The 27,006-nt window shown below is 39.9% G+C and overlaps 3 protein-coding genes across 4 annotated transcripts; 1 reads left to right on the top strand and 2 right to left on the bottom strand.

The window, feature by feature from the left end:
* Positions 1 to 659: 659 nt before the first annotated feature.
* Positions 660 to 13,115, top strand: LOC106129186 (sodium/hydrogen exchanger 9B2). 2 transcript variants are annotated; one of them, XM_060947925.1, is made up of 13 exons: positions 660 to 843; positions 2,975 to 3,018; positions 3,247 to 3,270; positions 4,737 to 4,761; positions 5,638 to 5,780; positions 6,248 to 6,479; positions 6,868 to 7,037; positions 7,582 to 7,796; positions 8,594 to 8,765; positions 9,887 to 10,041; positions 10,801 to 10,965; positions 11,908 to 12,097; positions 12,945 to 13,115. In XM_060947925.1, the coding sequence occupies exons 2-13, from the start codon at positions 2,997 to 2,999 to the stop codon at positions 13,004 to 13,006; spliced, it is 1,575 nt and encodes a 524-aa protein (XP_060803908.1). In that variant the 5' UTR covers positions 660 to 843; positions 2,975 to 2,996; the 3' UTR covers positions 13,007 to 13,115. The 2 variants fall into 2 exon arrangements, with proteins under 2 accessions (XP_060803908.1, XP_060803907.1); XM_060947924.1 differs by lacking the exons at positions 3,247 to 3,270; positions 11,908 to 12,097; positions 12,945 to 13,115 and having other exon boundaries at positions 10,801 to 10,998.
* A 1,132-nt stretch (positions 13,116 to 14,247) lies between these two features.
* On the bottom strand, positions 14,248 to 19,901 carry LOC106129144 (spondin-2). Its single transcript, XM_060947721.1, has 11 exons — positions 19,877 to 19,901; positions 19,289 to 19,456; positions 18,527 to 18,738; positions 17,914 to 18,105; positions 17,423 to 17,629; positions 16,786 to 17,040; positions 16,309 to 16,486; positions 15,888 to 15,957; positions 15,499 to 15,649; positions 14,587 to 14,674; positions 14,248 to 14,276 (listed from the first exon to the last, which is right to left on the bottom strand). The coding sequence occupies exons 1-11, from the start codon at positions 19,899 to 19,901 to the stop codon at positions 14,260 to 14,262; spliced, it is 1,563 nt and encodes a 520-aa protein (XP_060803704.1). The 3' UTR covers positions 14,248 to 14,259.
* A 1,064-nt stretch (positions 19,902 to 20,965) lies between these two features.
* On the bottom strand, positions 20,966 to 26,740 carry LOC106129113 (spondin-2). Its single transcript, XM_013327584.2, has 10 exons — positions 26,563 to 26,740; positions 25,845 to 26,056; positions 25,302 to 25,493; positions 24,949 to 25,155; positions 24,373 to 24,630; positions 23,880 to 24,048; positions 23,519 to 23,612; positions 22,538 to 22,712; positions 21,651 to 21,771; positions 20,966 to 21,148 (listed from the first exon to the last, which is right to left on the bottom strand). Exons 1-10 carry the CDS (start codon positions 26,738 to 26,740, stop codon positions 21,066 to 21,068), a joined length of 1,689 nt encoding a protein of 562 aa, XP_013183038.2. The 3' UTR covers positions 20,966 to 21,065.
* Positions 26,741 to 27,006: the final 266 nt, after the last annotated feature.

Here is a 27,006-nt window from a genome sequence, read left to right as displayed (position 1 = left end):
TAAATATGACGAGTGCTTTCCAGCAGTTTAGACTAGCCCACTCTGACTACCTCCAGTGGATTTTGTATTGATCTTTTTGAGCCCCATATGTTGACACAATTATTATTCTCATAAATTTTCATGTGTTTTATTACGCGATAATGTTGTGAAATTCAATAGGGATTCATTTTGTAAAAGTCGAATAAGGTAAAAAGTTCTGACCTTGTGGAATAAATCACTATCAAAATACCAACTTTTGCATACCTTCTCTTAAAACACTAATTCTGTGCGACATTCCCTTATTAGTTGTTTTAGTAATAATTTTATAACAAACAAATAAGTAGTTATAAAATATTTTCTCTCAATAATATTAATAGATATGGATTAGCAGGGTTCATGATTAGACGGTGCCGAATATCTTCACCCCTAGATCATGGCAAAGGCGAAGTGATGACATCATGCCGCCTTATCAATCCACAAAATCAATATTTCGGGTTGCTATTGGAAACAGTACAAATCGCATGGGAACCACCCGGAAACCACCACCAAAACATATTGTTTTCACAAAAAGCAGACAAAAGCAAAGCACCGTATAAGTAGCGCCATCTATGCAAACATTTGCTTTTCAGCATGCTTTTTGTAATTAATTAGTAGAACAAACTGACAGTAGTAGTTGATAACTTTAGCGTATAGGTTATGTCAACAATTGTTTAACACTAGGCGTGTATTATTTGCCTGAAGTGATTGATTTGTTATAGTGTTATGTACATAAAGTGTTTTTATTAGAATTATCATGAATGTAACATTTACTTTTATCATCACTTAATGAGTATTTGCGTAGCGGGGAATACGAATTATATCAGAGTAAGTATCTATTTTATTCATTTTGATAATAATTTATGTAATTCCGGGTATTTAAAAACATATTAATGCAAAAGAATTTTAAATAGATCATTTGAACGATTTAAAATTGATGAAGACAAACCTAGCTTCGATTATAATATTTTTAATATTTAAATTATGTTAGCGCACTTTGAACGAAATTTCGCGGGAAAAGTTAAATTTGTTACAAAAGTTTGTAAATGACAAAGTAAATTTTTTAATTACCTTTTATTTAGTTATCTTTGACCCTCAAAAACTGCTTAAGTGTTAAAACTTTATTAATACCAATCTTATTGTTAACTCTGTTTATCTATAATTTATTTTATCTGTGGCCGTAGTAATGTTTAGTCAAGGGCAATCAATACAAAACAATATACCTAAACTTCTTATAACCTTAACTAAATATTATTTTGGTAAATAAATTATATTTCCTCACTTATATATATAGTGTTTTTATTTATTGACATTAATGCTATTTCTGTAAATAATCTAACTATACCAGTCCATATTATACCTAATTTGGCTTTCGTGGCCGTGACCCAATTTTATAAAGCTTTTTATGCGCTTTAACCACGGTAATATTTCCTGAAATAATAAATTGTAAGTAATTCTTTTTGAATCGAATTAGCGAAATTTTTCGCCTAATAAATAAAAACAAATATATCTAATTATAAACCTCTTACATATACAGTAACGCCATCTATTAACGATAGCGATATGCCAAATGGCGCACAAACTGCGTTCTTTTTCGTGGAAATGAGATAAGTAAGTAATAGGCATTGCTCTGTTTTGACGTGATGAAAAGATAAACAGACTTTCAGATTTATAATGTTAGTATGGATAATAATGATTACTTAATATCTTCCATCACTGATTAAGTTCTAGAAATATTAGATCGTAAACTAGATAAGTCGTAAACTGGCACGTTCTTTCGGAGATTAAAAAAACGGACAATATTAAATGATTATTCTAAAAATTCAATAAACTATATTATAAAATAAAATCAATTCTGACCAGCCGAAATTAAGGATCGAACATATTAAGCGTTAATAAAACATCGCTTTTCTTTTAACTATTTCAACTTTATGCGTAAGTATACCTAATCACTCCTTCAGTTAGGTTAACTGAATAAGTCTGATTGTCTTTACTCTTGTGACCGCAGACCTCGTGAGTTTGGTTTAGACAATTTATCATGTTGACACTCTGCCCCGACCTTGCACAGTATGAATAAAGTTTACATCTATGAGTGCGCAGGCGCAGGCGTGCGTGATACACACGTCTGACTTCAGCTGTTTCTCACATCCTGCAACACAACTGAAATACGTTTTCATGAAAATATATTTCTGGATATGTTAAAAACTAAGTACCTAAAAATTGGGTAGTTACTGGATTTAATAAACAAAAAATGGATAGTACAATTTTCGATACCTTTTTTTACAAATTCGATGATAAAGCTAAGACAACCAAAACAAATATAACGATTTAGTTACAAAAAATATATACTTAATGAAATTACAAAATAAATTGTCTTTGAGAAAATCTTGACTTTTGAACCCAGACTTAAAAGAAGGAGTCATTGTGAAGACGACCTCCGTAGCGCAGCGGTAATACGCTTGTCTGTGACACCGGAGGTCCCGGGTTCGAGTCCCGGTCAGGGCATGATGAGAAACGAACTTTCTCTGATTGTCCTAGTTCTTGGATGTTAATATATACTCGTATAAGTATTAATTATAGGTAAAATATAACATCGTAGAGTTAATATTTCGTTACGCAAGTTTCAAGCTTACTTCGAGACTAATTCAATCTGTGTAATTTGTCCGGTATATATTTATTTTTATACATTTATTAAAAAAAAAGGAAAGAAAAAGAAATTAGTGACCTGACCTATACATATATTTGTATACTTATATCACTATATTGACATGTAGCCTGTGAAGCCTTCTCAACTGTTTGCATTACGTAATACCTTTCACTGAAAGGTTTTTCACTGATTTGATTGCCATGAAAATATTTAGTATTGTTGCGGTCTGATAGCCTGCTGATGACAGACAATTTCTAGCAAATAAATGTTTACATGAGACCAAAAGAAACTTTATTGTTGTTTTTATTTCAGGAGAAACCATTTTTTATGTAAAATGGAAGATCTGGATGATGAAAGTAAGTACGTACATACCGTAGGTACCTATAGTAAATTTCCGAAAAGAACTTTGTCTGGAATTAAAAGATTTGCTCAAACAAATATCGAGTTGGCGTGTTAGACCCCAAATGTAGCGTATCTACAAAAATATATTCATTAAGCCTATATTGAAAATTCTAAATCATAATTATTTCATGTTTATTTATTTTTCATCTTACTGCGTGTTTAACTAATTTTATTGTTTGTAGGTGCTCGAGTTTATACATTCATTGGTAAATTATGATTTAATTTTTCTTTCAATGTCGCTTAAACATATTTATACATACATACATACATATAGTCACGTCCATATCCCTTGCGGGGTAGACAGAGCCAACTGTCCCGAAAAGACTGAATGGCCACATTCAGCTGCTCTGCTTAATGATGGAATTGAGATCCAAATAGTGACAGGTTGCAAGCCCAACGCCTAAAAAAAAGGATCGCAATTTTATAAGCCCATCCCTTAGTCGCCCTTTACGACATCCATGGGAAAGAGATGGAGCGGTCCCATTCTTTTTCGTATAGGTGCCGGGAACCACACAAATATTTATACATACATATAATCTTCAAATTAAGGCATTAAAATTAATGTCACACACCGCGTGTGTTCTGTGCTCTCCGTTCATGTGGTAGGTACATAGTAAATATTAAGAGAGCTATCTAAAGCATGTTTTATACTAAACACAGTAATAGGTACATACATAGTTTACGTGATAAATGTAACATTTTGTCAATTCGAATTATGCTACATAACAAAATTACAATTGGTGGTGGGAATGCTAACAGCAAAAGTTACGGCTACTTGACAATAACTTACATGAAAGACAGAAATACAACTGTGTACTGTACAAGCTACGCTAACTTGATCAAACATGTTTAAAAAACCAAATTGAAATTGCTTCATTCGTTTGTGAGGTATGACGCCACGGACAGACAGACACGTCAAACTTTTAACACTCCTCTTTTGACATCGGGGGATAAAAACAGAATGGAAGAGAAAAAACAAACTTATAATTTATCTAAGGAATATAGTTTAGTTTAAGTAAATAAAATAATGTTAAACCCAGTGGCAGGTTCCGGCAGAAGAGAGACGAGAGAGAATATAAAAAGATGTGAATTAATTACATTTCAATTTTTCGCTACTTTAAAATTGTATCCTTCCCTGAACATCCATAGATTAGATTTTACAGCAAATCATTCAATATTTACTTGTAAATGACATACACCTGTGAATATTGTGCCTAATATGTGTACAGAAGTAATCTAATCGTTGTAATAACATACTTAAGTAACTCCTACAATAGACTAGTCGCTTCCGAGTCTCCTCGCCGTGAAAACGTTTATATTCATTTGTGTTTTGATAGTGACATTTATCATATTATTTATTTACTATGGTTCTACCCGTGATTAAACTTGCAGGTACTTACAAACTTAATTGTTATGTGTATTCTTAGTCAATTAAATCATCGGTAACACAAATGACAATTTTATAATGAAAAAATATGTCGTAATTATTGTTTATTAAGGGTGTTTGATAAGAAATTATTACATACGAGAGGCCCCCCGCAACTTCGTCCGCGTGGAGACCATGATAGGGTTTCCATAGGTTTATATAAGAACTTTTCAGCATGTAGACTAGAGGTCGACTTACAGGAATGAAGATAAAAGCTGAGAGACCATCAATTTGTTTATTTTACAGGAAATGCCGACGGATCCCGAGAATCGTAAGTGTATATTTAACTGTCGATAGAATTAAGTTCTTTTAAATTTAGTAACTAGACGTTAACTCATAGATTGTTATTGTTGATTGTTTAGAGATTGATGTTCCTTTTTTTTATTGTATTAGTGTTTTGTATCTGTGAGGACCTATAATTGACCATTTGTTTTACATATGTGACGCTATTTTTTGTAAACGGTTGTTGGTCTTCCAAATAAATAAATAAATACCAATTCCTGAGAGATGTCACTATAAGTATTTCAATACCAACTTAAGTCACCTTTAAAACCAAAGGTTTATGTTAGATGGTATTTTTATCATTATCTAGGTCCGAACAAGTGCGTACCTACTACAACATTAACTAAATGAAAAATTAAGCTGAAAGAACGCAGACTTTTACATACAGTATAGTAGGTCAGCATTTTTATTAAAATTCTCTTTACGGTGGACGAGGTCGGGGGCAACAGCTTGTCATTTATAAAATTTTATGGTAAAAATAATTTATATAACATTCAGTGCCGTGTGGTTTCCGGCACTTCAGAAAAAACACTCCATATCTTTCCCATGTCGTAAAAGGCGACTAAGGGATAGGCCTATAAACTTGGTATTCCTCTTTTTAGGCGATAGGCTAGCAACCTGTCACGTTTTGAATCTCAATTCCATCAGTAAGCCATACAGCTGATCGTGGCCTCTCATTGTTTTCAAGACTGTTGACTCTGTCTACGTGGTTATGTGTATGTATGTAAAATTTTAAAAACCACCGAGCTTGCATGTGGATGAAGCGGAGGAAGTATGCAGAGATCGTGGCAAGTGGAAAGAGGTAATCTCTGCCTACCCCTTCGGGAAAGAGGCGTGATTTTATGTATGTATGTAAACTTTCCAGTTGGCTACAAAAGTTATGCCTGCGATGCCACCAGCGCGACGCGCCGCCCGCGCGGGAGCCGCGCTGGTGGGCGCGCGTGTTCCCCTTCCCCTACTTCCCCACGTTCAGGCAGGCATCACAGCAGTTATGCATCCTCATGTTCTGTGAGTAAAGTTATTAATTTTTTTAATTTTAACAACAATACAAAACATGTGATCAAACTCCTGCGCATGAGTGGGCGCTGTTATTTTTGACAATGTCTCTTGACGATATAAATCTTGCGCACAATAAAGAGAGTTAGTAAAAGGGATTGACATCGATTTTTCCATGCTTTCCCGTAGGAATGCAGTGGGTTACAATTTCATTATGAACTGGTGGTAATGGATTCTGCATTACATCATCTCTTCTTCCTTCTTGGGAGCAAAAATCAAACTGCTTAACCGATCAGTCAAATTATTTATTTGTAAAAACAGGTATTTCCTAGTAAACAGTAAGAATGTCTCAAGTATTTCACAAGTTCGCCTTTGGCTTTGCCGGCAAATGTCTGTAAAAGAAATAAGCAGCACTTATGACGCAGGAATTATGAATTGGTAAATAAAAATACGAAACTGATTTCCAATTCTGACATCAGTCCTCCTCAGCTGGGGAATCCTGTACGCGGAGTTAGGGGAGTCTATAGGGCTGCACGGGGAGCTCCTCAGCATGAGCATGGTGGTGGTGGCCGCGCACCTGGCGGGCTGGCTGTGGCTGAAGCTGACCACGCTGCCCGCGCTCGTGGGCATGCTGCTCACCGGCGTCGTCTGCCGGAACCTGGGCCTGCTGCACTTCACTGACGAGTACAAGAAGCTCAATCAGGATTTGAGGTAAGGGTCTTGTTCTAGATGTAATGCAAACGTATGATTCTCTTACATCTAGTATACTGTTAGTATTACATTTTTTTACTATAGTAATAAGTGCATTTGGGGTTTGGTTTCAATTTCCAGCGAGGGGATACAATATAGTATGTACTTCTCTTATGTTTATTCTTGAAATAGTTGACAGATCTAGTTATTTATAATTGCGAAAAAACATATTGAACCTCACAAGTAGTGCGCTGTTCTCACGTTTGCTTTCTTGAACAGCACTCTTTCTCTTCCTTGACTCAATTTATTTAGCGTCCTTTGAATTTGGTATTACTATTCTAGGGAGACTGCCAAGACGCGTTGCGTATCATCTCCCCAATCATTTCCGACGTTAGGAGTTTGTTTCCAGAAAAGTGGCTTTGGTGATAATCCTGATGAGAGCCGGTCTGGGCCTGGACGCGGGCGTGCTGCGCCGGCGCCGCGCCGCCGTGCTGCAGCTGGGGCTGCTGCCGTGGCTGGCGGAGTGCGCCGCCGTCGCCCTCGCCACGCACTACCTGCTCCGCTTGCCCTGGCTGTGGGGTGAGAGATGATACGTTGTAGATAAACTTACAACGACACATTTCGCTACAAAAGATCCTCTTTTCAAATTCAATTTTTTTGTGGGCAAATCTGCCGTGTGGTTCCCGGCACCAATACAAAAAAGAATAGAAGCACTCCATTTCTTTCCCATAGATGTCGTAAAAGGCGAATAAGGGATAGGCTCACAAACTTGGGATTCGTTTTTAGACGATAGGCTAGCAACCTGTCACTATTCAAATCTCAATTCTATCATTAAGCCAAATAGCTGAACGTGGCCATTCGGTCTTTTCCAGACTGTTGGCTCTGTATACCCCGCAAGGGATATAGATGTGACCATATGTATGTATGCAAATCTGCAAATTTTGAGTAAAAGGGGACATTGAGTCAATCTGTTGTTAATTTTTAACTTAATAAATAAAGGACATAATCACGGTATTATTATAATGACATGTCTGCTGGATCATTATCTTAAGCGGTATCCGAGCTCCTTCCAAGGGAATACAAAACCATGACAGAACTTGTAATCATGTAATCATCTCTCCAGGTTTCCTCCTGGGCTCAATGATAGCCTCCGTGTCTCCAGCGGTGGTGGTGCCCTGCCTCTTCGGCCTGCGAGACGCGGGCTACGGGGCGGCCAAGGGCATCCCCACGCTGCTGCTGGCCGCCGCAGCCATTGACGACTCCATCAGCGTGGCTGTATTCTCCATAATCTTGAGCGCTATATTCTCGACGGGATCCGTCACTTTTAATGTTATTAAGGTGCGTGTACAATTCGCGAACTACGATATAAGAGATTCACAACAAATAAAAACACACACACACTTTAAATTATATATATGTATATATATTGAAAAATAAAAGCGACCTAAATTATCTCTTTTATGAACTATTGCGTAGTTAGTTTTGATATTCAAATTTTTTCACTCAAGTTCCTTAATAAAAAACAAAACATGTAACTTTTTATAACTGGCCAGTAACATATGAAAAAGAGGTTGATACTATTTTATTAATACGTTAAGGGAAGGTGCCGTGTGGCACGAATAAAAAAAGAAAAGGAACACTCCATCTCGTTCCCATGGATGTCGTAAAAGACAACTAAGGGATAGGCTTATAAACTTGGGATTCTTCTTTTTGGCGATGTGCTAGCAACCCGTCACTATTTGAATCTCAATTCTATCATTAAGCCAAACAGCTGAACGTGGCCTATCAGTCTTTTCAAGACTGTTGGCTCTGTCTACCCCGTAAGGGATAAAGACGTAATCATATGTATGTATGTTAAGGGAAGGGCAGACCAGATACTGCCGTACTCTTCTTCCTCACCTCTCTGGAGAGCAGCCCGGGGTATGCCTTTGATCTTGGATTCTGGATTGGGTGAGTCAGGTTTTCAGACGAAGCGACTCCCATCCTAATGACCTAAACCTAACGAGAGAAAGATTCGTTGTTCTTCACGACGACGTGTGCCGTCCTCTTTTGGGCAAATTTAAACGTTAGTTTTCATCCCAGTTTCATGAAAACTATATACTTACCTACCAAGACACTTAAAACGTTGGTTTCAGGGTCCATTATCAATAGTAGTCGGAGTGGCTCTGGGATCAGCGTGGGGCGCCATGCTGGCGGTCATACCGGAGAGGGGAGACAAGTACTTGGTGCCTTTAAGGTTTCTCGCACTCTTCTTGGGAGGACTGTTTGCGCTGTTCATTTCCAGCATGGTGGGATGGAGTGGAGCAGGTGATGTTCTGCTTTGTACAACTCTTCTTATACAGGGTGTCTTTTAATTCAACTGCGTAAATTTAACTGTTAAGTGTACTCATCTAAAGGATATTTAAAAACTTTAAAAGAAAAATATCCGTTCATATTTCAGAAAGTACCTACGAAAAAAAATAAAAGTATCAAAATCCACGATCCTAAATACGTCATATCACCCCGGCCGGCGGAAAAGCGACGCGTAAGATTCAGAGGTCAACGACACAATTCAGTCAGCTGAGCGATCTCGACATCTCTGACTACTTTACTTGATCTTGATACTAGAAAAATAATTTATTTTTCAGACATTTATTGACATGTTTAGTTTAAATTTCTTTTTGTAGTATTGGTCTTTAATATGGCGTGTGACGAAGTTTTAAAGGGTTTTTTAAATGTGAAAATGATGACGTTTAATTTAAATAAAAATAGGCTCAAACGGCTCAGAAGCATGGGTATAATCTATGTTTAAAAGGATGCAGTTGTTTTAAATGTCACCCTGTATTACTAACATACATACATACATAATCACGTCCATATCACTTGTAGGGTAGATAGGGCCGCCACCAGTCTTGAAAAGACTCGAACTCGGCTTAACATGGAATTGAGATACAAATAGTGACAAGTTGGTAACCCATCGCCTATAAGAAGAATCCAAAGTTTATTATTCTATCCCGTAGTTGCCTTTTACGAACTCAATCCGTGTATATTGCCCCATATTTTAAATGACCTATTGTTCACATTTGCGTCAATTTTGTTAGGTTGGCTGGAAGAGATCCCACTTAGGGATAAGCCCGCCTTTATACTGTACTACTGTTTTATATTTGTACATACATACATATATATGATCACGTCTATATCCCTTGCGGGGTAGACAGAGCCAACAGTCTTGAAAAGACTGAATGGCCACGTTTAGCTATTTGGCTTAATGATAGAATTGAGATTCAAACAGTGACAGGTTACTATCCCATCGCCTAAAAAAGAATCCCAAATTTGTAAGCCTATTCCTTAGTCGCCTTTTACGACATCCATGGGAAAGAGATGGAGCGGTCCTATTCTTGTTTGTATTGGTGTCGGGAACCACACGGCACTATTTGTATCATTTCCAGGTCCCCTAGCGATAGTGTCGGCGGGCTTCGCGGCCGCGTGCTGCTGGGAGCGGCAGGGCTGGGCCGTGAGCGGGAACCCCGTCAGCGAAGTGTTCAGGATCCTGTGGATCTTCTTCGAGCCCATACTGTTCGCGTTCACCGGCGCCCAGATCACTGTCGGTATCGTTGTTTAATGTAAAGTACCCGGTAGACTACCAGAGATGGCGCTGATATAGTTTCCTAAAAACGCGGTTTTTAAAATGTTTATATATCTTGGGAACCGAGCTTTTCTCGAACCTAGGACCTTGATAAATCGATTCCACGATTCCATGAGCCGAAAAGCCCCTAATCTGTAACTTTTCCGAGCCGTTTCCGTAATCCTGATTAGGTATATATACACAAGAATTGCTCGTTTAAATATATTAGATTATTGTGTGTGCATCTTTTCCCAATGGATGTCGTAAAAGGCGACTAAGGGAGAGCGATAATAAACTTGGGATAATATTATAAATCCACTCAGAAATATGATCTACATAATGGTAAAGAGCCCCAGACCAATGAATGGAAACATGGTGTGTTCTTCTTCAAGAACTAATTACATAAAAAATGGATCCATTTCTATGAACTTCTTTCGCTGCTCTGGCAGCCCCAAAATCAAATGTAGGAGGCCCCAGGGTTAAGGCTGTTATTTGAATTAATATGTAGTAGTTAGATGAAGAGTGTAGAGCATGGTCGGCCTCATGTGCCGTGCGGTTTTGGAGAAATTTAGTAAATATTTATGTTATGTTTAGATGAAGCAAAGGAAGTATGCAGGGATCGTGGCAAGTGGAAAGAGGTAGTCTCTGCCTACCCCTCCGGGAAAGAGGCGTGAGTTTATGTATGTATGTATTAGTTAGATTATGTAGTTGGGTATAAAGTGATCATTTTGTGCACAGATCAGTGCATTAGACCCTGAGATCCTAAAGCTGGGTGCGATCTGCCTGCTGGCGTGCCTCGTGTTCCGGCTGCTGGCCACCCTGCTGGCCAGCGCCGGCTGCGGCCTCAACTACAAGGAGAAACTCTTCATCGGCATCACCTGGCTGGCCAAAGCCACTGTGCAGGTCAGGGTTCATCACTAACGAAAAGCCATCATCTTCTTAGCGTTTAAATTTGCTTCCGTGTGGTTCCCGGCGCCAATACAAAAAGAATGGGACCACTCCATCTCTTTCCCATGGATGTCGTAAAAGGCGACTAAGGGATAGGCTTACATACTTGGTATTCTTTTTTAGGCGACGGGCTAGCAACCTGTCACTATTTGAATCTCAATTCTATCTAAAAGCCAAACAGCTGAACGTGGCCTATCAGTCTTTACAAGATTGTTGGCTCTGTCTACCCCGCAAGGGATATAGACGTGATTATATGTATGTATGTATGTACATTTGCTTCCTGTCTCTGGAAGAAGCCCGGGGTCAGCCTGTGACTACAGTCTTTCGAGTTCAAGCGACTTCGGTCTGACTTTCCTTGTAACTTCTGCAGAGGACCGTATTGGATCAAGGTTACTTGTCCAGTTGCCTAGACGTTTTAACTCACCGTGTCATCGTCATTTCACGATGTTTTAACCCACCGTGAGAACATCGATTAGTTAAAACAAAGTAATGTTCGTAACTTAGAAAATGGTCTTCAATACAAGCAAGAAGATTTGAAGGACTCCTCGGAATGGACACCTAAAGCAGAAGTACAAGTTTTTTACTTTTCCACTACGTCATTGTGGCGACATCTCTACGCTACAAGTCACAATAGCCAACCACGCGACGCTTTCAGCCAATAACAGAGAAGTGTCTAAATCGCGCAAGCAATGATTTCACGGTAGGAGCATTGACACAATCCCCGACACAACACTGTCGCGCGGTTCCACGGGCACCACACCAGCCTGGCGGAAGATCTACAGTACAGTACAATAATTATGTTAAATGTTGAATACTCTCACTTCGAGAGAAACCAGCACAACCCCCTGTCTTCAGACACCCACCTGACCTGCCCTGACCGACTCCTCACATTCCCAGGCAGCGCTCGGCCCTGCGGCGCTGGACCTGATGGCGAGTGGTCAGACCTCAGGTCTTCCAAGAGAAGACGAGCTATATTACGGGAAAACTATCCTGGCCATGAGCGTGCTCAGCGTCATCATATCGGCGCCGCTGGGCGCTCTCCTCATCGCCGTCGCGGGGCCCAGGTTGCTCAGCAAGGATGATGACGGTAACATTATACTAACTTTCGCTCGCAACTCCGCTTACGCTTATTTGAAACCCTTATTAATTTTCCTTTTGGCTGCATGACATTGGTAGTTCTCTTACAAAAATTGTTCCCTTCTTAACCTTTATTGGTAACAGCCCGCTTTTAACGTGTTAAATATTTTTATTTTCCTTGAAAAGAGTATTTATTTACTAACTTATTTTTGTAACTAACGGTGGGTGTAACGGTAACCCTAGCTTCTTCAGTCACAAGAAAACCAAACTCGTACGGTACCTTCCCGCTGGACGCTTCGCTCCAAAACCGCACGGCACATGAGGCGGACCATGCTCTACACTCTTCTCTAGGTATGTACTGACAAAACTAATGAAAACCATATCACTATAATGCTTAGTATCGCATCGCCAATCCATCGTAATCATCGGCTATTCCCCCAGATATGTTAACAAAGATACTGGAGTTACTAATCTCATTTAGAGTTTTTATTTTACATAAACAAAGAAGTTTATAAAGAAAAATTTCAAACAGATCTCCTACAAACTCCATTTAGAAGTTGGTTGAAGGGTCAGGGCTCCCTTCTAATTTTTAACTCCTCATTCTGTACAAATGACGCCTGATTTGTTTCCATTTAAATAGAGTCTTCTCTGATTAACGTTTGAGATTAAATCCAAATAATGCGTCAAACCTCTTCTTTTTTGCGTAACTAAATATTTAAATCTTTTACAGCACGTAAATAATCACATTTGAAGGTAACAGCTGAGCATAGAATTTAAAATAAATACGCTACGGGGGAGAGTTATTATTACATTTTTATTACGACTCACAAAATAACATTCACAATTTTATGTTACAGGTAACAAATCTACGGACATGAATAACGAAGACATCACAACCAATGTCGATACTCGGGTCTAAAACCAAGTACTTATTATTTTTATACCTAGTTCTAGTATAATAGGACATATTCTAGTATAATTAAATTTGCTAAATCCTGAGAAAATGTATGTAAATTTCAATGTTTCAAAAAGAACTCCCTTACCTATGTAGGTATATTTTAATTATTGTGTACGTTATTCTAATGCGTCAGGGCTATTTTTTACATATTGACTGAATAATTTCAATAGTGTAACTATTGAAATTATTCAGTTAATATGTATGTAAAAAAGCTTGTAGCCTCATAAGAAGACGAAATGACAACCTCAGAAAAAGAGTTTTGTATACATTTATAATTTTTTACAAAAAGATGTATGTACTTATTTGATTATGAAAATCTGTATGTTTTACATACTTAGGTACTTAATTATGTACTTATAATCTCAGTACTGCATATCACTGTTCAGACTGTTCGCTTTTTATTATGACTTCAAACGGGACAGCGATAGTGGTTCGCGCTATAAAAAAAGCGTCGCGCGTGCCATGCGACGGGGACTGGTCTTTCACCTTTATTTCATGTATATAAAAGTAATTGCCTTAAGGAATATATTTAGAAGAAGTTGAAGGAACCTGTCATGTTGAGTATGAGACTTTAGGAGCCGTTCTGTGAGTACAAAACTGTGCCTTGGAGACTTTTATAAATTGTTATATGTACATTGAAGTGTTATCAATAAATGTTGTTTTATCGTGACACCTTTTGATTTTATTATAAGTAAAACAGCTTATAAAGACACTAGCTATAAACCCGTGATTTCATCAGCGTAGAACAGTTACATCAAATATTTTTAGAGCTTCGTTAAAAAATATAATGATAAAAAGTAACCTCTTTATATCCTCAAAAAAAAACGGGAAATACATAAGACGAAGGAAACTTAATTATTATTATGGAAAATACAAGTGCATTCCTAAATTTAAAGGGAATAAGAAAGAAAAAAGTATAAATAGTTTATTAAGTAACAAGTTTTAACAAACGCTATAGGTGATAAAAAGATTATTATGCTTGTGCCGGGTTTGGCTCGTTTATAACAAAAGTGCCCGCAGGCACAGGTGTTACTGGTCCAGTTCCTTATCCAATCTCCGAGACACGTCGGTTTTTGTGGAACAAACCCACTGTATAAGTTCAGAGATACGTTCTGACGATTTTTCTTAAAAAAAAACTCTAAAAGGATTAACTCGACGAGTTTATAGGTGTGCGTCGGATTCTCTGGCTAATACAATAGTAATTCTCTGTCCAGCTACTCCTCGGGCAGTTCTGAAACATGCAAACATATACAATATAAGAATGTTTGTTTGTTTTCGACAAAATAGAAGATGCAGTAAGTGATGCAAATCTGTATCGGAGGCTGCGGAGGATGCGATTATGTAAAGGTTAAATAGATTAATGTAAACTTTATAACTAATCAGTTATTGGCTGTTTCTGTGCTCTAACAAATTTTTCTATTCAACATTTGTATTTTTTAAGCGTACTGTATCTAGGGTACGGATACAATCGGGACAATTAAAATTAGGTACGCCATGAAGAGTGAGAGAATTCCTTCTGCTAAAGTTGCAGATGATCCTACCGGTGGTAGTTTGCGAGCAGTCCTCCTCGCACTGCTGGTAGGCAGTCGTGGGCACCTGCTCGATACACTCCGCTTCTGCTCTTCGATTCTAAATATAACAGAAAAATTACATACTTAACATATAAACACGTCTTTGTCTTGAAAAGACTGAGACCACGTTCAGCTGTATGGCTTAATGGTGAAATTGAAATTCAAATAGTAACGAGTTGATAGATATGACCTAAAAGGAGAATCTCAAATTAATGAGTCTTTCCTTCGAGTAACATTAAACATAAACCTGCCCGCCGTTCCATATTATTTTATAATTGCGATGCCCCACAGGGTTCATATTGTACCTATTTATAAGCAGAATTGTAATTTAACTGATGTACTTTATGATATGCAATAAAGAATTTGAAATTGAAATTAAATGTCACTCTAAATTTAAGAACCTACACGGAAAGAGAAACATTTTTTCTTCTAGAAAGAGAGAGAAGCTTGCATTAGATGAATGTTGTATCCGTCCATTTGTTTACTGTGGTTGTCTTTCAAGATGACTTTTAACGACAACCACGGGAAAGAGATGGAGAAGTTCTAGATATAACCGGGACTGACACCATGTGACGTCGCGCCGACGTCTCAGGAGGATGATGAAAATCGTAAACCCGCAAGAAAATTTGCCGGTGTAGAAGCCATCTCTACATCATTGACATGTTCTTCATGAAGAAGAACTCACGATCTAATCGTTAATTTATAAAAAAGGTATTTATTTAAGATTATCCTCTTTTATAAAAGAGCACACTGGCTGCTTGACTGTCAACGTACGTAACTTAGGGCACCACGGGCTTCCAACTCGGACGACCTTACCAGACGGTCCTACCAGATCACCTTTGGATATTTCCGAATGACTAGAAGAAAAATTAGTGTAAAGACCTTAAACTCCCTGTATCTGAACTGCATGCCCCGCCTGACGCCGCCCACACAGCGGCCCTCGCAGGGCTGCCACTCGCCCCAGGGCTTCACCGCGCATATTGCTGGCACCGCCTTCGTTGTCTCACTCGACTCGTCAGCTTCCGTTTCCGTGCTAAAAAAATTTTGTAATCAGTAGAAAATGAGATAGTGTTTTGCTTGACCGGAATTTTTTAAATTAAAATGCAACCTAATATATATTAAACTCTACAGAAGTAAAGGAAGGATAAATAATAACGCCAGCAGAATAATTGTGACTGCAATTCAGTTCCCTAGGTATATCTTTTCACAACTCTTCATATAAAAATATTTAAAATCCCAATAAAAAAAAATGGGAGGGAAGAGAGAGTCACCTTTCGGGCGTCGTCGTTCTCCATTTAGGCACCTCCTGGCGGCCCGAACTGGGCACAACATCGTTCGAATCTGTTGATATTGAAGATTTTTATTGTAAAAGTAACTTTATAGCTGACGATCCGCTACGACCCATTAACTGACTGCTTAAAGATGGTTATTCTATTTATGCTGGCAACTTAGCACCTTAATGTTGATTTACTGATCCTTTTTTGATATCTATCGTTTATACTTGCCTTCTTAACGCTCATGACGTATAACTTGTTAATAAATAACATGAATTATCTATAATTAAGTACTTAGATACTCTTTAATAAATATTGACTCTAAAACTGTTTTCAAACAGTATGTTAGCTTCATTGTTAAATTCATCGACAGAATAAAAGATTGAAAAATACAGTGATCATATATAGAGGTTCATACCATCAGCATCTTGTTTTTCGCTCTCAGTGGTAGTGGTGAGGTCCAAACATTCAGGCTTGCTGTAAGTTCGGATGAGGGTGAACCGAAGCCGGGCGAAAGGTTTAATCTGGTCCGTGGGCACGTTGCCGATGTTGGCTGATGAGATCGGGTGGTGCGGCAGAGTCTCTTCGTTGGAAGACTGAAAGAGAAAGATAATAAAATAAGTCAACTGCTTGCGGCTGTATACTTATAGGAAAGGACAATAAGTGACTGCCAATGACACCCTGGAAACAAACCAGTACCTTAATAATATTTGAAAAAAAATATTTGTTTACGTAAGAATGAACTCAAAGCATTGAAGACTCATAGAAACGTATAGGTACTATCCCGATTTTTATCTCTGGATTTGATAGCCACCATTTTGATATTTCATGCATGTAGCATGTGTGCACTAATATAAGATGTTCAGAAATTCCACGTAACCTAAATTTGACTCACTTCGAAAGTCAATCCGCTATCAGTTCCTGCGTCTAAGGGATACAAATTCAGGTTAACGGTCTTCGCCCACTGGTTGGTGCTGACGTCACACAGCTCCAGGTTCGACACCCCCAGGAACCAGTCGGGGGACGGCAGCAGCGCGGTCGCGATGGAGACCATGTGCTTCTCAGGACTCACTCGGAAACTGGATATGGTGGAGGAGTCCGTGCTGCGTGGCCCGGTGGCTTTGATCAGGGTGCGCACGTTTTCCCCAAGCTGGAATTAAATGAAGTTAAATGAATTTCTGATTTGAACAATGTTAACGTAAAATTTTGCATTACTACCTACCTATGTTGAAGGTCAGATCAAGAGTAATGTAAACCGATTAATATGGATATAGTCTCTGCTTACCCGAGAGGTAAAGTCAGCTTTTAAGTACATATTGTCTATTTATTTATCATCTCAGTAGTCTTGTGTACTTTGTGCATAAACAAATGCCCCTTTTCTTCTTTTATGAGGAGACAAGCCTACACACCTGGAATATGAGCCCATCAAATATTACAGCGGTTGGTTTTGGTCCCAGCCATGCTACCTCATGTCTATTAACATAATGTTAACTTATACTGGGCTTGGGTCAATTTATGTGCCGGAAACTCACATCTTCCTGAATCTCCATCTCTAAGGTGGTGGTGTTCCCTTGCTCCGCCAACATCTTGAGGCCTGGAGTAGCCTCCGCGTTGTATTTGAACAGGTTGAAGTTCTGGTTGTGGGAGGCGCCCACCACGTCGCTGAAGCGCGCTAGGGACTCCGTCACGGGGAACATTCGTGGGTGGGTGTTGAGGGACCACATGCCCTCAAATAATATCTGAAATTAGAATCTAGAGGATAATTTGTTCAGATTTTAGGTCTAGTAAGGCTGTTGTCGGTATTTTGGCCTTAAGTTAATGGGGACCACGAGTAAAAAGTACATTAACTGATGTGATCCTGGAACAAACAAAAAGACGCTCCCGGAACAAAAGCCAGAATGATTAAAATAAAAGCAGTTGACGATGAGGACAACTATGTCCTCGAACAGTGGGATACCAGTATTTTCAGTAGTGAAGAGTTTGGAACTCGATCGACATGGTTTTTGGGTGTTGTCTAAGTCACCTGATACCTGGCCTCCTCACAAGCCTGGCAGTTGTTGTTCTCCAGCGGCTGCATGTCCTCGGCCTTGCGCTGGTTCTCGCAGATCTTCCTGGACAGCGGGCCCTCGTAGCTGTACCACACGTCAGGTTTCACCGCCACCACGGCGTAGATCGTCACGCATTTGTTGCCTTTCGGTGGGGCTATCCATAACGCCTGCAAATATCTTAGTTTATGCTGTATGATGTAGTCCTGTATGTTATGGTCCATAGTCATAGGTTTTCTTCGATAGTTGAGAAGAGGTTTATATTTCTTGTGATCTAGAGACTAGAGATCACAAAATCTAAATTACCTGAAGCGAACTGATACAAAAACCTATACTACATTAAGTATAAATTTCTTAATTCCGATACCCCATTCGCAAAATTAGTATTTTCATTAAAGCGTACGTATTACTTTCACATATGTATATACTAATATTATAAAGCTGCAGAGTTTGTTTGTTTGACCCCGCTAATCTCAGGAACCTTGAGGACTTCAATGATGTCCAAAATAACTATTCCACGCGGACGAAGTCGCGGCCACTGCTAGTTTTTAATAAATGTCGTCTTCTTTCGAAATCTATTGCATCATTTACCTTCACAGCGTTCTTCGGTCGTATATCAGCTTCAATGAGCGTATTGTTGCAGTACTTGTGGAACATGATGTTGTCGTCCTCCGAGGGGAACAGGCGCCCAGGGTTCAGGGGGCGCGGCCTGCGGGAGTTCCTGGGGTTCTCCTCCGTGTCCTCGATCACTGATATGGTGAATGCTATGAAGGAATCTTCCTTGTCCCTCGAGTATAACGACACTGAAAATTGAGAATGACTTTGTCTGGTCCATTTTTAATTCAGCATAATCTTCCTGGGTCGCCCGTTCCCTCTTTAGAGAGAATTTGGTTGAGATTGCAACTATTCATAACTAGATCCTAAATTGGAGAAGTCACTTTTTTTAACGTTGGATTCTCTCCTCTTATAATAATAAGTTAACCTTACAAAGGACATTTTCCACGTCAAAAACATTGGATGTCACACGAAGATTTTATATGAAAGATTAAATAATCCTTAACTTTGATAATTAGTGTGCCGTGTGGCTCCCGGCACCAATACAAAAAAGAATAGGACCACTCCATATCTTTCCCATGGATGTCGTAAAAGGCGACTAAGGGATAGGCTTACAAACTTGGGATTCTTTTTTAGGCGATGGGCTAGCAACCTGTCACTAGTTGAATCTCAATTCTATCGTTAAGCCGAATAGCTGAACGTGGCCATTCAGTCTTTTCAAGACTGTTGGCTCTGTCTACCCCGCAAGGGATATAGACGTGACCATATGTATGTATGTATGTATTAAATAATCCATACCATCATAACGCTGGTTTGGGATGTACTTGTCTCCTAAAGTGTTGACGGTGACCAGGAACCGGTTGTCGGGCGGCAGCGCCGGGGTCCTCCAGCGGTTGGGCCCGCACGCCTCCTCGTCTCCGAGGCAGCCCACCAGCGCCACCAACAAGATGGTCACGGGAGGTATACCTATATAACAATAATATATCGTGTAAATGTCGATGTTAATACTGGGTAAGAATGATATTTCGGTAAAACACTCGGATAAAATATACTTTAGCAGTTATAATAATTGCATTGTGGCCATAAACTAGCCTAACCTGAAATCGTAACCCGGCCGTGGGTAAGGTTAGGAATGGGATTTTTTTCATTTTGAACCTAACCCCCTTACCTAACTGGATATTTGATAATTTCACCGTATTGCTAGTACAATAACTAAAAAAATAATAAACAAAAATCCATAAATTTGCTTTAGTAAACAACTACATCTCAATGAACTCTCCCAACAAGCAGTATACGATACTAAGTAAAATGTGAAGGCACTGTTTTTTTTCAGTTCCCATAGGAATTTCAGACAGTGCTCTCTTATAGTGCATAATCCAGAGTTACACAAGCTGAAGTGTGTATGAATCATGGTTCTAGGATAATATTACGAAAAATCTTGGGATTCTTCTTTTAGGCGATGGTCCAGCAACCTGACACTATCTGAATCTCAATGCGAAGCAGTTCCGCTGCAAGCGGCCTAAAAGAAAAAGACTTTTTTAAGACTATTAGATTTTTTTGTAGGTACTTACATAAAAAACGTCCCTTGTTCATTTTTTTTATAAATTCCTCTACAAAAAATCCACAAGTAGTTCCCGGCGTGCCAGCCGCTGCTAACTGACTTCACCAATTACCCGGAGTCACGAGTCACGGGTCAAATTGCATCTCATTTGGACAATTCGTTTAATTTGTATACTTCATTCGTTGTTACAACAATATTCCACACGATTATGTCATTTAGCCGACTGTTTTAGCTAGACCGTTTAATTTTATAGATAAAGTATTCCTACCGTGCCGTGTGGTTTTCGCAACTTTAGAATAGAATCACTCCATTTTCCCACGGATGTTGTACCTAAAAGGCGCCTATAAATTTTTTTATCTATTTGAATCTCGATTCCATCATTGAGCCATAACACAGAACGTGGCCTATCTTTCAGCGTTTATCGTAGCGCTGTCTACCCCGCAAGGGATATAGACGTGATTATACACATGTATGTTTCCTATCAGCTTTCTCTCACCTGCCTGTAAGGATGAAAAGTTCGCCTAATTCCAAATAATGGCGGAATGATAGATAAAAAATAATTCCACCACTTTTAAAAGGGACACTGGTAAGTAGATACTAGTGGAATAACCCTTATTTATTAGAAATTTTGGCCTTAAATAACGTGGCCCTTAAGTTTTATCGAGACTATTGGTTCTGTCTACCCCGTTAGAGATAAACACGCGATATATTAATGTAGGCATGGGGAAAAAAACAACAGATTGAAATTATTCATTTATTGGTGCTGTAAGGTACGAAAAATAACTTGTAAACATGTACTTCTTCCACTAGCTGATATCACTTTAAATGTGTACAGTACACTCTTCTTTGTCGTTTCGCTCTTGGCTGAGCGGTCGTGGTCACAATGAAGCCAACGCTATCCCCGCGATGTTCACAATTTGTACACTCGCCTGCAGATAAAGATGACCCGTTCTCGAGGTCAGGGGGGTCAACTTTCCCTGCAAGCGACAGTGACTGCCACTTTTTTAAATAGAATTAATTGGACACAGTTTGTTCCACATCCCTCTTCTTGGACCAAGTCTTCCCGGGGGCAATGTGCGTCATCACGCGGCGACCAACTGTAAACAGTCGACGATAGATTAAGACAATGAACAACAATATAACAAGCAATTATTACAATTTGTCCATGATGAGAAGACAATTCGGTATGACATAATTTTCACGGGAGCAATCCCGCGGGCTCAGCTGGTAGGTATGAAGGTTTATTTCTTGTTTATATCTTATCAGTTAACGGCCTCTGTGGCGCAGCGGTAGTACGCTTGTCTGTGACACCGAAGGTCCCGGGTTCGAATCCCGGCTAGGGGATGATGAGAAAAGAACTTTCTCTGATTGGCCTGGGTCTTGGATGTTTATCTATTTAATAAGTACTTATTATAAAATATATTATCTTTGAGTTAGTATCTCGTAACACAAGTCTCGAACTTACTTCGAGACTAACTCAATCTGTGTAATTTGTCCTGTATATATTTATTTATTTATATTTTATCAGTTTCCAGCAGACACCTCTTTAGCACGCTGTGCAATTTGCATGCTATAGTCGCAATAAAGACCGAGCGTCACCTGTGAGAGGCTGGTCATCCTTACGCTCCTGGTTGCAGCGCTCCTCGCACGGCTTCTGCTCGAAGTCGTTCTTCTCATCTTTACACTTTTGAGGGACTTCCTTCTTCGCAGTGCGCCAGTTCTGCAGAAATTATAACCGCAACATGTCATTATAGTATATGGTTGTGGGCACATTGCGAGGAATCCAACTCGGAACACGCAGGCATGACAGGGAGGAACTAATTACTACACCCACCTTTGTCCTGGTTGCGTCCTCACCTCACTATAGAGAAGCCCGAGGTGCCCCTATGACCAAGATCCTCGCTTGGATGAAACTCTCATCTGACCCACGCAACCTTTACAGGGGAACCCAACCCATACTTGATTATGGTAAAAGCTAAGCTACGCTAGATAAATTTGCATATTCCCTTAGCATTTTACGACCTCCATTCACCCACACGCCAAATCACTCTCCTCTAATGGCTACATCCTCTAGTAAAGTCAATTCTTTCGCCGTTATGGCTGTGAGGCTCTGGAATTCACTTCCCGAGTCCATCAGGACATCCCCAAGTCGTTCTAGTTTCAAATCGCGGGTATACGGGTTTTTCTTGAGTCGCGAGGGTATTTAATATCGCCTTTTCACTCATTTCGGTAATCGCTGCACCTATTTATTTATGTATATTATTTATCTATTGTAGTTTTTATGTATGTATATTATAATTATTTTATTTTATATTTTGTGTAGGTATAAATATATTTATTTAGTTTAACCCCACATGAAGTTCTCTGTAAGACCCAATGGCTGACTGGTAGATAATGCTTCTAGCATTAAGTCCGCCCATTGTGCTATACATTTGTATCTTGTGCAATGAAGTTTAAATAAATAAATAAAGATGGGTGACACTCACCGAGCCAGTGTCGTACTTCTCTAGGGGCAGCCCGTCCACCAGGTGGAACCGCTCCCGCCACATGTAGCCGCGCACCACGCCGGCGCGGCACTGTCCCTCGCAGGGGCTCCAATGCTGCCACTCACTCATCGGACACTCGTCAAAAGGGTTAGGCTTCTCTGCTATTGGCTCCTCACTGTATTCATATATCATCAATAGAAAACTATTAAGTGTTCTATCGATGCAATAATTCATAAAACAGATAATATATAAAATAAAGCACCTTTCCCAGAGGTGTATGCAGAGACTAAATGGATCAAGTTTCATAAATACTTCTTTCGAATCCTCTTTATGCAAACTCCTGGCATGACTTTACGCCAGGACGTCCACGATTAATGATATGTTCGTCTGGACTATACCTTCTTTCAAGATTTCTATTCTCACTTCTTGTAAATATTGGCTCATTTAACCTGCTTACATGAATGTAATAGAGGAGGAATCCTCTTCACACGACTAAACCATCCCCTTTTCATTCCTATCGCTATAAATACTTCAGCTTTAATACTAGTAAATGATATACTTTCCTCTCCCTAGGGGAGACCCGGGGTTCTACTGAAACGATCACGATCTTGGATCACTTGAGTAAGTCAACTTTTACAAGAATCTACTCCCGTCTGACCTCCACACCTATTAACCAGAATGAGAATGTTTCCTCACTATATTTTCCCTTGCGCCAATCAATACTTTAAAACAAGCATGCTGCCACAACCATCTATTAGTTACGCAAAACTGGTTGCTTGCTAACGCAATGCACAAACTTGCAGAGTCAGACGGGAGAGGCTTCGTGTACAAGCCTGACTTACCCAACCAGCAGCATGGGCAAAAGTCGCACCCCAGGCTCCCCTCTAGAAAGGAGTATGTAACCTGGATTAACGCCAGGAGGAAGAATAAGAAAGATGTTATCAATGTGTGATAATGGTGATAAATCAAGAGGTGCCTCACCCCTCGTCGCGGCCGCTATACCTGGAGGGTTCCTCCGGCCCGCCGGCTTCTTCTTCCTTGCTTTCTTCGGTAGATGTCTCGGCAGAGGGCGCCACTGTTGATATTGGACATTTTTACATCGATAAATAAATTGTTGCTACACTACAATAATCTGAAACGTTCTAATTGTTTCTACACCGAACCTGAGGTTGGAGTTTGAGATTGGAGTACATATTTGCAAAAGGTCCCACATATGATAATGCTGATGAAGAAAAAATATCATTATATTTACCTACTTACCTACTTTGTTGTATTTTCGCCAGAGCATTATGAGAGAGCAACAAACGCTTTACCTTTCATTTCTTTAAGAGAGAAATCTCACCCGTTGTTTCCTCGCACTGGTCGTGGTAAGTCCTGATGAGGCGGAGGTTCAGCTTCCCGAACGGATGGAGGTCTCGAATGTCCAGCTCGAAGAAAGGAGAATTCCTGTCGTGGGAGTTCAGGTCCACTCGGGAAACTGCGCCTTGCGGGAATGTCAGGGTTTTTGGAGACTGAAAGGAAATGCTCATGCGTAGTGGTACAATATTGGTAATAGTCACACCCAGAGGAACCGGAACAGAAGGAAAAGCTTTTGCTTAACAGTGGGTCACGACAAGACAACTATGCTTATCAAATGCTGGTTAATACCCAATATTTTAGTTTAAATGTGAGTGAATGTATACATATAAATGTAATGAACCGGGGACCTAAGTATGATATCTGTACAGTACAATAATCAGAAACCAAATCTTTTTATTGACTTTTCAAATCATAGTTTTCTTACAAACATAAACATCGTAATTACAAAGGATGTTCCTTTCATTCTATGTACTTACCTCATAAGACACTCCGTTGTCAGTCCCCGCATCCCACGGAAACAGATACAATTCTCTATCAGGTAACCATGTATTGTCTTCCTGGCAAAGTTCGAACCTGGTGACTCCTAGGAACCAGTCCGGGGACGGCGCCAACGCCGCGGCCACCGTCACCAGGTGGTGGGTCCTGTCGGCGCGGAAGATGGCGTGCGTGGGGTTGTTCGTCTTCGGGTAGGATAATCCTTTAGCCTTTATGAGAGTGCGCACGTCATTGCCAATCTGAAGGGAGTGTTAGAGAAATTTAACTAAGTATAATCTTTCCATCAAGTTGACGAAATTTGAATGACCTCTTTGTACCGACTTTTATATATATACAAAGCAAAATTCTTTTAAAAATAATTCGTTACAAAAACAAATCGTTTCATATATTTTGAAAATAGGAAAGTATGAATAAACTGGGAAGGTCCAAAATTAAATGTTACATCCGCATATCATACCAATTATGACAAAAGCAACGAATGATACTAAAACCTCCACGTACAATTTTTACGAAAAATCCTTTTAAATCCAAGGTACCTACCTAACTATGATAGTTACCTTTGCTATAATCTCGCCTTCAAGCTTACTGGCATTAGCAAACTCCACCAGGTCTCGGAACCCCTCGCTGACCAGCTCCCCGGGGGCCCACAGCACGAAACCAGCGCCGTGGGAGGCCCCCACCAGGTCGCTGTAGCGCGGCACCCAGTCATTCTCCGGGTACTGCTGCGGGTGGGTGTTCCGAGACCACATCCCCGTGAATTCCACCTACGGTGAGAACGACCATTATTTCAGTACGGGTGGGGTTCTTACCTCGGCCGTGTTCCAATGACTCTTTTGGCCATAAGTTTCAGTGATAAACTGATAACCATAGCCGCAGAAGGCGCAAAACACACGTATGTTGAAATAAATACCTCATACTTAGCTTCTCCACATGCCTCACAGTTCCCGTTTATCTGGGGCGCCGCATCATCAGGCTGCCGCAGGTCCTCGCACAGTCTCTGGGTGAGCGGCGCCCCGTCTGAGTACCACGTGTCTTCGTTCTCCGCCACCATGGCGCGCAGGGTCACGCAGCCGTTGCCGGGGGGAGGGGATCGCCAGTCAACCTTTATATTGTAAAGTGGACATCAATTATCACCTCGATTATGCAAGATTATTTTTGAGATTATTCTAAGAAGGCCTAGTACAATCGCGTGGAGTGAGACTTGACCCCCCAGGTTCATATGAAGAGAGGTCTCGACATTCTGGTCTTGTAAAAGCTCAAATCTAACCTAACCTGATGCATGGAAAGGCATAATTATGGCATGTGTATGTTAAGTTAGCAACTCATTTTTTACACTGAACATTACAATCATGAAGTTCAGACGCGAGTTACTCCCAAGGGCGAAGGAAGGAGGGATTTTGATGACGCTTTTTAAAAAATAAGTCATCAAAACAATCGTTAAAAAATAAAACACCTCAACAGCAGTTTTACTCAAACTCGACGCCTGCTCCACAGATCCCAAGCAGCGGTCGCTGAACTTGGCGGTCATGGGATCAGCCGGGGAGAGTTCTCCAGGGAACTGCGAGACCGTCCTCCGAGGGTTCCTGGGGTCCGGCCTGGTGTCGCCCTCTGCCGAGATCATGAAGCCGATGAAATGGGACTGCCCGTCTCTTTCTGTTATCTGTACTGCAACAAAGAATGCACTCTGCTATCTCGTGGCCAGCGGAATTAATAAAGAACCTCCGATGGGTAAATACGTCTTATCTTCCCTTTATAAAGAGAGAAAGTCTTTTCTGCCTTTTCAAAATTCCTGAATCAAACCTGCACGGAAAATGTCCTACAATTCCGCACACTAGGATTCTAACGTTGGATTACCTTTATTACGAGAACTTTCATACCTTAAGATTTCTTACGCTTACACGGAATTTCCATATTGAGGTAACTGCAAACACCAACTTCCATTGATGGTGGTCTGGTAACTTAAATAAATTGTAGGCTTTGGACTAGCAACGTATCACTATATCTCAAGCTATCCAAGTAAACTTGACTTTCGAGTCTTGTGAAGATAGACGAAGTAAAATACCATACGACAAACATTTTATACAATTGGGTTTAACAAATTGGTAAGCTTCAAATTTGTAAATTTAGTCGTATCTAGAATACCTACGCGAACGTAACGCGAAGTAGCTTACCTTTATATAGCTGGTTCGGTATGTAAGTATTATCAGTTCCCAGCACCGTCAGCCTGAATCTGCCGTCCGGGGCGGAAGACAGGGAAGTGGTCCCGTAAGGTCTCCGGTCACAGCGAAAACCCCGAACCTCCAACGCAAAAACAATGCTCAGTAATAGCTTCAATAATATATTTTGCATATTTGCAATGAAACAAGGCGTGAGATTGTAATTGTTTAGCCTTTACATTTACTAATGATCTAAATAGTGCAATTGCTCCGCTATTTATAAAGGGTAAAGTTCCAAGAGTATCATATATCTCGGGTCATGTTACTTCAGTAATAGGCTTAAGATTAACAACAATGAGACGTTCTACAGCTAGAAAAGAGTGAGTACTTAATGCACCAGGCATGTATAAATTTACCTACGCGGTTTCTGCTTTAACTTTTATTTTCAATCACAGAAAT

The sequence above is a fragment of the Amyelois transitella genome, chromosome 14, assembly GCF_032362555.1.
Source record: "Amyelois transitella isolate CPQ chromosome 14, ilAmyTran1.1, whole genome shotgun sequence".
In the NCBI taxonomy this organism is placed as follows: domain Eukaryota; kingdom Metazoa; phylum Arthropoda; class Insecta; order Lepidoptera; family Pyralidae; genus Amyelois; species Amyelois transitella.
The sequence above is the reverse complement of the archived record's forward strand: the minus strand, read 5'-3'. Positions and strand labels throughout refer to the sequence as shown.